The 11,591-nt window shown below is 44.8% G+C and overlaps 1 protein-coding gene across 3 annotated transcripts in view; it reads right to left on the bottom strand.

Annotated features, from left to right (window-relative positions):
* The window catches only part of Ascc2 (activating signal cointegrator 1 complex subunit 2), a 46,577-nt gene extending 39,307 nt beyond the window's left edge, over positions 1 to 7,270 (bottom strand). The window contains exons 1-2 of one of the 3 annotated variants that reach the window (XR_003479508.2): positions 6,770 to 7,093; positions 4,914 to 5,011 (exon numbers count right to left, since the gene is read on the bottom strand). Coding sequence is in view for 2 of the 3 variants with exons in the window: in XM_027387336.2 (XP_027243137.1) it covers positions 4,914 to 5,011; positions 6,770 to 6,893 (222 nt within the window). In the remaining variant the exon portion in view is untranslated. Of the gene's footprint in view, positions 1 to 4,913; positions 5,012 to 6,769; positions 7,094 to 7,148 lie in introns of those variants that run through there. The other 2 variants (XM_027387337.2, XM_027387336.2) reach the window with 2 other exon arrangements.
* Between the last annotated feature and the right edge of the window lie 4,321 nt (positions 7,271 to 11,591).

Here is an 11,591-nt window from a genome sequence, read left to right on the forward strand (position 1 = left end):
CAAGCTTCCTTTCTCCATGACCTGCTGACACTCTTTACAGGGTCCCTACTGTGTTGGAGCAAGAATAAAAGTATCTATGTGCTGAAGGTCTCAGCTCAGAGTCTCAAATCTTCTTTAAGTCACAAGGTTCATGTTTCACAGGAGAAGATGCACATCTAAGTCACCAAGGGAGCCCTAAACAGATGAAGTGACAATTTAGGCCTGAAGGGTCATAAGAGCACAAGAAGGAATTAGCAGCCCCTGGAAAAGGGATGCTTCTCTGGTGAGACAGTACCTAAATTGAGCCTAGAAGGAGGAAAAGGACTTTTTAGGTGGAGGAAAGTTGCCTTGCCCTCCCTCCCTCCCTCATTCTTTCTCTCTCATATGTTCTTACTATACAGCCCTGGCAGGCCGGGAATTTGCTACTGTAGACTAGGCTGGGCTCAGACTTAATAGAGATTTGCCTGCCTCTGGAATTGAAGGTGTGTGCCACAATTAGTAGAAGAACTTATTTATTTACTTACTTATACTTAGTTATTTATTTTGGTTTTTCAAGACAAGGTTTCTCTGTAGCTTGAAGCCTGTCCTCAAACTCGCTCTGTAGACCAGGCTGGCCTTGAACTCCCAGAGATCTGGCTGCCTCTGGGATTAAAGACGTGTACCACCACTGTGGATAGGCAGAGCTGGACACTGGAGATAGTTTTAGAGGGTGGCCGAATGATGGCAATAAATCTATTACTTATTGAGGACCCACGCTATGCCAGCTGTGGAACAGGTATGTCAAACTCCCTATTTCTTTCTTTCTCTCTTTTTTTCATCTGCAATTAGCTAAAAAGAGACAGTATTCTTCTTGTCTGTCAGAAGAGAAAACAAAGACTTATTAAGGTCCAGGAACTTTTTTTTCCCTAAAGGCTTTGAGGTTAAGCTGGCAACTGAGGCAGGACTTGAGGAAAAGCTTATGATGCAGAATGATTATGACCTATTTGGCTCACATGTGCTACCCTGATCTCACTGCTTGTCCATCTGATCTAACTGCCTCCTAAAAACCTTCCTAATTCTCCCTTAGGCTGGACTAGGGGTTTTCCACAGTTCTACCCAGCACCTGCATTGTGCTCACCCGACTATGGCACTTGATAAACTGCATCACTTGTTGGATACAGGGAGAAAGAAAGGAATGGATTATAGAAGTTCACAGGGGACTTTCAGAGAAGGTAAAAATGTCCACTGTCTTGACCATTGGTGATGATTTCATTGGTATATTACCAATGTAAAAACCAATCAAATTGTTGACTTTAAATGCGCAGTTTTACTGCCTTTCAATGATACTTCCACAGTGCTTGACATTGAGAAGACACTCCACACATTCATTAGCTGGACAAAGGAATGAATGGCCAGATTCTGCCTCAGAAGGGTTTAAAATGGCAAGCTTTGTAGGAGGGAACTCTACTCCAAAATAAGTAGCCACAGATGGTTTCAGAGCAGGAGAGCAACAGGCTCCCGGTGTGTCTTTCCTACCCAAGTTTAATCCCACCTTTCAATAAGACTAGCTTAGGGCCTATCTGCTCTGGAAAATACTCACAGCCCTTTAAATCTCTATGTATCTTGATGGGAACTCATTTTCTTACTGTCTTTCAAGGAATGGCCTAAGGGTCCAACACTATTTCTTACAGTTTTTCAAGTGCATGCTACTTTTTTTTTTTTTTGCCTCAGCATTTACTTCCACCCCACATTCTTGGAACTGTCTTCATCTAAGCTCAACAGAAGATGGCACTGATGGAAAAGATGCTGGCTTTACCTCCAAGAACAGCTGTTAGAACTGCCTGGGGAGAAGTCCCATGTCAGGAAATTGGGGAGATGTTGTTAGGGTGGGCAGCTGCCTGCAGCCAGCCCAGCAGCTCCTGGAACAGGCTGCAGCTCAAGTCTCTCACAGAGGTGTTGGCAGAGCCTGAACCTCCTCCAGGCACTTGTCATAGATCTCCTGATATTCCTCATGGGACTTCACCATGATCACACAGGTGGGACGCTTAGAGCCTGTAGCTGCACCCAAGTCCGTCTTAGAGGGAATGTAGACATAGGGCAAATTCTGGTCCTCAAGTGTATGCTACTTGAATAGTAGCTACTCAACAGACATCAATTAGCTCCACCTATCACTCTGCAGAGGCACTATAATGACTGCTCCTAGGGCAGACATCTTTTTGCCCCAAGCTGAGACACAAAAGACAAAATACTATGGAAATCTCAGGACAATGTTTCAGAAGCTTAATGTTCTTCAGTATGACCAACAAGACCTGTCTTCAGCTAGGCAATTGTCTTTGAGCTGGTCCCTGTCCCTAACCTCGGCCCATTCAATGTCACAGCTGCTATTTGTCATCATCATCATAACTGCAATCTATTGAGTGCCTGCTCTGTTCCAGGAACAGCACCAACTCACAGATGTTTCATTTAGTCCTCACAGCCACCTCACCACGCCTGGCCCATTATTATCTTTTTGGGATCCTGAGACCTAGTGAGGTTAAATAACTTGCCAAATATGTACAAAGCCTGTGTTCATTAACTCTGTTATAGTGCCACCCCCAGGGATCTGTACTTGATTTAAAAGTCAGACTCCTCCTAGACACACAGGGGTGGGCCTAGGCCCTATCCCAAAGGATATGACACTCTGAAGACCCCCTATGGTAGGCCTCACCCTCCCTGGGGAGCAGAAAGGGTATGGAATAGGTAGGGTGTTAGTTGGTGGGAGGGGGGAATATAGGGGAGGAGCAGAGGTAGAAGGAACTGGGATTAACATGTAAAATAATCCTGTTTCTAATTTAAATAAAAAATTGAGAAAATAAATAAATAAATAACATTGGAAAAAAGAAAAAAGTCAGGCATTCCTCAAGCATTCCTGAGTTCTTCAGCCAGGGCCTTCCTTCTCCTCCTGCTTGTCCAGATAGAGCTAATTCACCTTTCAACATCCAGTTCAGAATCTCTGTCCTCCAAGAAGCCATCCCTATCTGCATATCCCTACTTCCATCCCTGCACTCCAAACCTCTGATCTGAATCAACTCTGTCAGAACTTTTGCCCTCCATCCTACCATGTCACCATACTGCTAAAGCTACTGGTCTCATGATGTGGACCCAAGGACAGGACTACATATTTTCCTCTTTGTAGCTCTAGCATTAAATACTAGGTCTGATTGTGGTTTCTGACTTAAGGAATGTTTCCAGAGAACTCACTGTATGCTTGTCACCAAGAAGCCAGTTGTGAAAGAAAGGGACCCAGTTCCCACAAATAACAACCCAGGTATTCATTCAGCACATGGGAAAGGACTGAGGTCGCCATTCAAGTCTCCACCAGCACTGTCCAACAGAACATTCTGTGACAGTAAAACATCATCATCTGCCTAAACAACACAGCAGGCATCTCACAGTATGGAATTTCATTTGCTTTGATTAATTAAAATCCTGTTCTGAGTCCGGCATGATGGTGCACGCCTTTAGTCCCAGTACTCAGGAGGCAGAGGCAGGCAGATCTCCAAGTTTGAGGCCAGCCTGGTCTACAGAATGAGTTCCAGGACAGCCAGGACTACACAGAAAAACCCTGTCTCGAAGGGGGAAAAAAGGAAAGAAAAAGGAAACAGAAAAAAGAAAAATCCTGTTCCAGAGCCCACATTTCAAGCACTAGAGATATTATGACTGTTACACAAGTACATGTTTCCTAATAAATGGCTACTGAATTGAACAGTACATACAGTTCTAGCTCTCCTGGTTTCCTGGTTTTGTGACCTCAAACTCTGTAAAATAGTGACAATCAAAGCATCCATTCATAGGGCTGTGATGCAGCTTAAATGAGATAAACTGGGGAGGAGGGCACCAAGTTCCATCCCTAGCTATGGAACTGTTTGTTAATAACTGATAGCTGCTAGAAAGTAAAGTCAGTTCTCTCTAAGGGCACAGTTGCTGGTTGGTTGAGCATCTTTCAGGAAAGGCCACACATCCAAGAGCATATGGGTAGCATCAACCAGACTTGATAGCCTTCACAAAACAAGAGGACACAAAGTAAGCTGGGTGAGGAATGGGGGGGGGGGCAGCGAATCTGCACAAAATTCTCAAAGAACTAGTTAAAAATGAGGGGGAAAAGGGAGAAGAAAAGTTAATATGAATGACTTGTTCAGAATGGCTTGGCCTGCATGAGGTACCCTGCACATGTTAAATTTTAGTATTAGAGACTGAATAGGAAATAATAAAAGTTAACCAAAATGCAGGAAATAAAACACTTAGTGCCCATTTCCCACAACTTTACTCAAGCCTCCAAGAATTATTTCTTTCTACCTTGTGCAATTAAGCTCATATTCTTGGGAAATCTACAAGAGGGTACAAGGACTCAAATCCCCACTTCTCTCTCTTCCTTTAGCAGCCTGGCACCTCTCCATGGCTCTAATCTCTCTCTGATTCTGGGAACTAGCAGGTCCACAGTCTCCTTAGTTTTTGGTCTCACTGACCCTGTCAGAGGCTATGTATGTCTCACTTTTTGTCCCAGATAAGAAAGACCTGCCCAACCTCTGAAATTAGTGATCCAACAGAATATAAGCGGCAGCTTATATATATATTCCTACATGAAACCTAAATCCCCCTCAAAGGCCAATCACCAAACCAGGAATTGGAACCATTTCTAGCCTAACTCAGGCTAAGTCAGAACTGCCTTCAGACTGACTGGAAATTAAATGCTTTGGGAAGGGGACTTGATATGGAAACTACTACTCAAATTTGCACTGCTTCTCAGAAACCAAGTTTACACTAGGCTTGCAAGGGCCTAGCAGTGTCTCAACTACTCAACAGTATCTATTGGCCCTAGGGTCATTCCTGGAACAGAAGAGAAGGACTTTATTTTTGATTCTGAAATTGCAGGGCTGATTCCTATCAGGTTGAACAGCATCAAGACATTGTCTCACCAGGGCTGGCGAAGTCCTCGGCTTTCCTGTCTTCGGGTCTTTGTGGGTGATCTGGTGTTGGTCCAGGGGCAGAGCTGACATTGTGCTGTGTGACCCTCCTAAAAGGAATACGGATGGGAAGAAGAGAGCAGACACACTGACTCCTAGAGGCAGGGCCTACTATGGGACTGATCCCAGCACCAGCATCAAACCCTGGCCACAGTGAACTCCTAATGTGGGCTTTCAAGACCTGGTATGCATCTGCTGACCTAACATGATGATTTTTGCCTAAAATAGTTCTCAGCTCTGAAGGAAAATACTTTCCAGATAACCCCCACCCACTATAAGAAAGAAGTTCTAGCTAAAAGTGCCTAGATTATTTTTCTGATTTTGTTTTTATAGTGCTGGGATAGAACCAGGGCCTCACGCTGTACTGAAGTAGCCTATGGGCACTGTGAAGACACTACCCACAGTTCTTTTTCTTGCTGTCTTTCCTATAACCAGCACAGGCCTCACCAAATGTTTGATGAATCACTATGAGGAGAAATTTTCTCTGCTGTGATGGGGAGAGAATTCATCACGAGTGCTAGGCTAGCTCTGCCTCTGAGCTACATTCTTCAGAACAAGAATACTCTTCTCAATTCTTACGAGACCTTAGATCTTTCACAGGTTGGGACACTGGACTTTTCCTCATTTGTAGAGTGTGTCAAGACTTAACAACCTTCTCTAGGCTTCAGAGGAGGGCATGAAAACCTTAGCAGAAGAAGAGAAAATACATAGAAATCTGCCAACACATGACCCCTTCCAGAGGCGTCGGATCGGATTCAAAGCCAGGAGTGGTCATCTGGCAACAGCTCAGTGATAAAATTTGTGCTTACCATATACGAGTCCCTGGGTTCAATCTCAAACAAAAATAAAATAATGAAATAGTCACAAAGTGGACTTGGAGATAGCTCAGTGTTGTCTCATGCATAAGCATGAGAATCTGAGTTCAATTCCCAGAACCACATACAAAAAGTGGGATGTGATGATACATGCTAGTAATCTCAGCATTGGGAGAGTGGAAGGCGAAAGCTTCCTTAAGTCAGTCAGCATAGTCCACTAGGTAAGCTCCAGGGCAGTAAGACTCTATCTCAAAAAAAAAAAAAAAAAAAAAAAAAAAAGTGGATGACTTCTGAGGAACAACTCCCACTCCTGAAGTTGATTTTTGACCCACACATGTACACTTGCACCCACATATATGTGAATACAGCTCACAAAGCCTGACTAGCAGACCAGCTTCTTCTGTGTTCCCTTTTTATAACCCCACTTGGCCTTATTCTCAGGAAGGACACGTGTATTGCTTGACTCATGCAATGGAACTGACCTGGTGGTGCCATTCACAAAGCTTAGTCTTCATGAAAACAACAGATACAAAGTCAATTGCCATACAAATAATCAGTGTCATGATGTTTGCGGAATATGCAAGGTTCATGAAGCATTTAACAAAGAGAAATGAGTTACAGGAGGAAGGCATCAAAGAGGATTTGAGTTTTCACTTAAAGCATGGGTAGAAAATAAAGGAAAGACTAGATTTTGAGTGGTAAAAACCAAAAAACAGGACAGCTGTGCACCATATACCTCCTATCCTGGGCAGGACAACAAAGGCCAAAATTTAAGAAAGTGTTTTCAGGGGAAGGGGCTTGGCACAATTAACAACTGTTATATGGCCAGTGAGAATCTCCAGGGCTACTTACTGCTGCCTCAGTTTCTCTGTCATTCACTACTTTGCTGGTCTCGGCTCAATGCCACTCTATTTAGAAACCTTCCCAGATGCTCCCTGAAATAATCTGTCCTTGTTACTCATTGTCATGTCTTTACTTGATTTATGCATTTACTTGTTGACTGTCTCCTTCCTCTAGACTGTAAGTCCCACGAGCACAAGCGCCTTGTCTGTCTTGCTGCTTGTATGCCGGCGCCTACGTCTGTACCAGACACATGGGAGTCGGTCAACAAACACATTCTGAACGAATGAATGCCGAGGAGACTGTAGCTTAGGAGGAGGAGGTGGGGACTGGGGTTCGTCCCAGGTCACTCTAGGACCAAGCCTTAAACCAAACCGGAACCCCAGGCTCGGGTTCTCTTGGAGACTCACAGACCCTGGGACAGTGTAAGCCTGGCCCCGCCGTGAAGTCCTTGAGCTGGTGTGTCGAGGGTGCCCGAAGCTCGGCCCTGACTCCTACCGAGCTCCACCGGTGGGACCAGGCATGCACTCACCTCCCGGTTCCACACCCGCGACGCGCATCCGCCGTACACGCTGACAGCTTCCACAGAGCCAACACTTCCGGGGTCAAACGGCGATCCCGCAGGCGCAGACAGGAAGCCCTGCCCTGCTCTGCCCGGCCCCTCCCCCGGAGCCAACGGTCATGGAGGATGCTAGGGGTGGGCCACGCCCCTACGAGATGACCCCGCTCCCTGGAGGCACTGGGGATTGACCCTGCCTCCCTTCCCTCTTGGTGGCGACTTTTGGGTTAAGGCGTTCATTCCAGTTTGGGAAACTCTCAGAATCCCACGTCTCTGCTGCTTCAGTTACCGTTTTACAAATTTAGTCCAGAGAAGTTTTAATGAGTCAAAATCACAAATGTGATATTCAGAGAGCGGAAGAAGGTAAACTAGTGTAGAGTGGGGTTCTACTTACTGAGTGTTCTAAAACAACAACAAAAAGTAACAAGTAGAGGATTTTGACGACGGTTACTTCTCCGGTTGTTGCAGAAGAAGGACCCACAAATGAAGATGGAGGTCTTTTTTTTTTTTTTTTTTTTTTCGAGATAGGGTTTCTCTGTGTAGCTTTGGAGCCTATCCTGGCACTCGCTCTGGAGACCAGGCTGGCCTTGAACTCACAGAGATCCGCCTGGGAGGTCTTCATCTTGGTGGTGGCTATATACACATGAATTTACTTAGGAAGATTTAGCAAACTGTACAGTTAAGATTTTCCCACTTTTCTATATGTGTATCTACACAATACAAAATTATTTAGACCGGTGCATTGTAGGAAGGTTGACAAAGAATTCACTATGTAACTCAGTGTAGCTTGGAACTGGTGGCTGTCCTCCTGTCTCAGCCACCCAGGTGGTGGGATTACAAGTGTACCACCAGCATCAAGAGTTGTTTAAATCAGAAAGTCTGAGTAAAGCTATCTTAAAAGCAGGATCCATTTTTTTCCACAGAAATGTCTCAGTTGATGCAGAGCTAATGGCTCTCAAGCCTGGCTGAGAATCATCACAGTTGGGGGAGGGAGCTGGAGGAGAGGCGAGGTGAGAATCTGGTGGTATGTAAAATAAATTTAAAAATGGAAAAAAAATCGTCACAGAAAACTGGTTGATAATACTCTGGTGCTGCTGCTGCTGGTGAAGCCTGTAACACTAGCACTTGAGAGACTGAGGAATGACTGAGAATTCCAGGTCAGCCAGGGATGTGCCATGGAAGAGCTCACACTGTAGAAGAAACAAGAAGAGGAATAGCTATGAAGTAATGCATTAGATGTTAACTCTCTGAAGAAGTGAGGAGATGGGCTTTAAACCAGAAATGGGATGAGAGAGCTTTGCTAATCGGCTATATTTCACTATGTAACAAATTATCATAGACTTTGTGACTTATAACAACACAGCCCACATTTTCTGTGGGTTAAGAATCTAAACATAGAGCCAGGCAGTGGTGGCACATGCCTTTAATCCCAGCACTCAGGAGGCAGAGGCAGGCAGATCTCTGTGAATTTGAGGCTAGCCTGGTCTACAGAATGAGCTCCAGCACAGGCTCCAAAACTACAGAGAAACCCTGTCTCAAAAAAGAAAAAGAAAAAGAAAAAAGTAAAAAGAAAGTAGGCATAGGGATGGAGAGGTGACTTGGTGGTTAGGAGCACTGGCTGCTCTTCCAAAGAACCCAGGTTCAATTCCCAGCACCTACATGGCAGCTCACAACTGTATGTAACTACAGTTTCAGGGGATCTAGCATCCTCCCATAGACATACGTGCAGGCAAAATCCCAATGTACATTTAAAAAAATCTTTTAAAAAGTAGCTTGTGCTTGTTCCCTAACTTGAACTAATAAAATTTTTTTATTAAAAAAAAGTAGCTTGCTTCAAAGAATGCAAACTGAGAAGGCAGTAGAGTGCTTATAGGAAGACAGAAATAATCTTACCATATCACAAAAGTGATTTCTCTTTTACTGTGTTCTGTTGCTGAGAAGCAAGTCACAACTCCTGCCGAGGGCATGAGCATCAAGATATGGGGGATCAGAAAAAAACATCTTAAGAGTTGGCATGCCAAGTAGAAATCACCCATCTACCCTGGGTCTAAGGATATATTGTAGAGGTAGTTGTGATATAATGAAAATATTTGTTTACACCCTTGCTTTAGTCCAGATAATGGATTATGAATTTCATGTATATTACTTCCTTGACTACAAAACTTGAAAGAAGTGGAAGGGAGCGGTAGTGATACATACCCATGATCCTGGCTCTTGGGTGCCTGAGACAAGAGGATAACCAGTCCAAGGTTAGCCTGGCTTATATAGCAAGTTTCAGGTCATTTTGTAGAGAAGTATAGAGAATAAATCAGAGTCCTAGAGCTAGTAAGAGAGTAGAATGGGGACATAATCATCCCTGTGGCTCTGGAACCTATCTTCATGACCTTCTTGCCAAGGGCCTTCAAAAGGTTCAAAAGCTAAGTTTAGAGGAATCTCAACACTGGTAAAAAGCTCTGAGTCCACATGCCACAAAATGTGTCAGGGTAATGTATACTTGCCTTACTATTGTCATACTTTAGTCAACCTAATCTTCTATTGTCTTAGAAAGGACCGTCTTTTTTTCTTTGTCAACATACAGGTCAACATGGGCACAAAGGAAACCTGGTCTGTATTTTGGTGACTGGTTGGGAGGAAATCATGTGTAGTTGACTTTGGTATGAGCAACATTGAAGTTAGGACTTCTGGGAGAAATTAATGTACTGGTTTCATCTTTTCCTATGAGCACAAAGATACCCAAATCACTGAGGTCTTGGAGCTACATACCTTAACGATAGACAAACAAAATACACCCATTGAAATACCCAATTTGGGATTGTAGGTATGGTTCAATGGTAGAGTTCAAGATATAGTATGTTCAGAGGTTCAGTTCCCAGCAAACAACAAAAATCGGGGATGGAGATAACCTAATTTCTCCAAACATAGCTCAGTTTCCTTCCTTCCTTCCTTCCTTCCTTCCTTCCTTCCTTCCTTCCTTCCCTCCTTCCTTCCTTCCTTCCTTCTGAAAGACCCCTGCCCCTTAGCCCTTTCTTTCTCAAGTTTGTCTCCTCCTCCTCCTGTCGGCGGCTTCCCCGATCCCCACCCCCGGCGGCCTCCACTTCCCCCGCCACCCGCACGCCCGGCCCGAGAACGAGCACCAGGTGGGCCGGCACGAGAACGAACACCAAGTGAGCCGGCCTGGAGCCCTGCCCCTGAGCCCCCGCCCGATGAGAAACACTCCGTCCCAAGGTCTCCGCCCCCAAGGTCAGCCATCTGGACGCGGAGGGGGGGGAATTGAGTCTGTTGTACCAGACACCAGACCTTGAGAATATGCTGATCTGGAATGGCTCTGTGTCTCATTTGAACCATCCAATAGAAATGATTCTGTATTTCGCCTCATTTGAAAGACTCTGTGTTTCACCTCATTTGAATAACTCTGTACTTCGCCTCATTTGAATAACCCTGTATAGCGCCTCATTTACATTGACCAATGGGAATAGCTCTGTACAATGCCTCATTAGAATTATCCAATAGAATCCCTGCTTCTAGCTTGCACCTTTTTCCCTATATAAGGACCCCTTTCCCTTGGCTCGGGGCGCTTGGCCTCACAGAAGCTAAGTCTCCCGGGTACCCGTATCTCCAATAAAGCCTCTTGCGGTTTTGCATCCAAGTTCGTGGTCTCGCTGATTCCTGGGTGCGGGTCTCCTTCTACGAAAGTACCTCTTCGGGGGTCTTTCACTTCTTTTTTTTCTTTTCAGAGTTTCTCTCTGTATCCCCAGCTGTCCTGGAACTTGATCTGTAGCTCAGACTGACCTCAGAGCTCCGCCCACCTCTGCCTCCTGAGTGCTGGGATTAAAGGTGCCACCACTGCCCCACTTTCTTTTGTTAGGTTATTTTGTTTATTATGCAGTTTAGGCTGGACTTGGAATTCACAATCCTCCTGCCTCAGTCAAGTAAATGTTAGGATTACCAGCTTGAATCACCATATATGACCCAACAGTTCTTTCTGTTTAAGATATGTATTTTGTTTTGTTTTTTGCTGTGTGTGTGTGTGTGTGTGTGTGTGTGTGTGTGTGTGGTGGGGGTGTAGGGGAGGTAGTGCCATAGTGCTCATGCTGAGGTCAGAAGACAACTTTTAGAAGCCAGTTCTCACCTTTCACCTTGTTGAGGCAGGGTCCCTCTTGTTTGGGTAGCAAATGTCCTATCTTTAAAAAGCATCACTTGGATGGGCAGTGGTAGTAGCGCACGACTTTACTCCCAGCACTTGGGAGGCAGAGGCAGGAGGATCTCTGTGAGTTCAAGGCCAGACTGGTCTACAAAGCTACACAGAGAAACCCTGTCTTGAAAAACCAAAATAAAATAAAAAGGATCACTTTGGGACGTGTGAGGTGGTTCAGTGGGTAAAGTTTCTTTCCATCAAGTGCACATGGTAGAAGGGGA

The sequence above is a fragment of the Cricetulus griseus genome (genome assembly GCF_003668045.3).
Source record: "Cricetulus griseus strain 17A/GY chromosome 1 unlocalized genomic scaffold, alternate assembly CriGri-PICRH-1.0 chr1_1, whole genome shotgun sequence".
NCBI classification, from domain to species: Eukaryota; Metazoa; Chordata; class Mammalia; order Rodentia; family Cricetidae; genus Cricetulus; species Cricetulus griseus.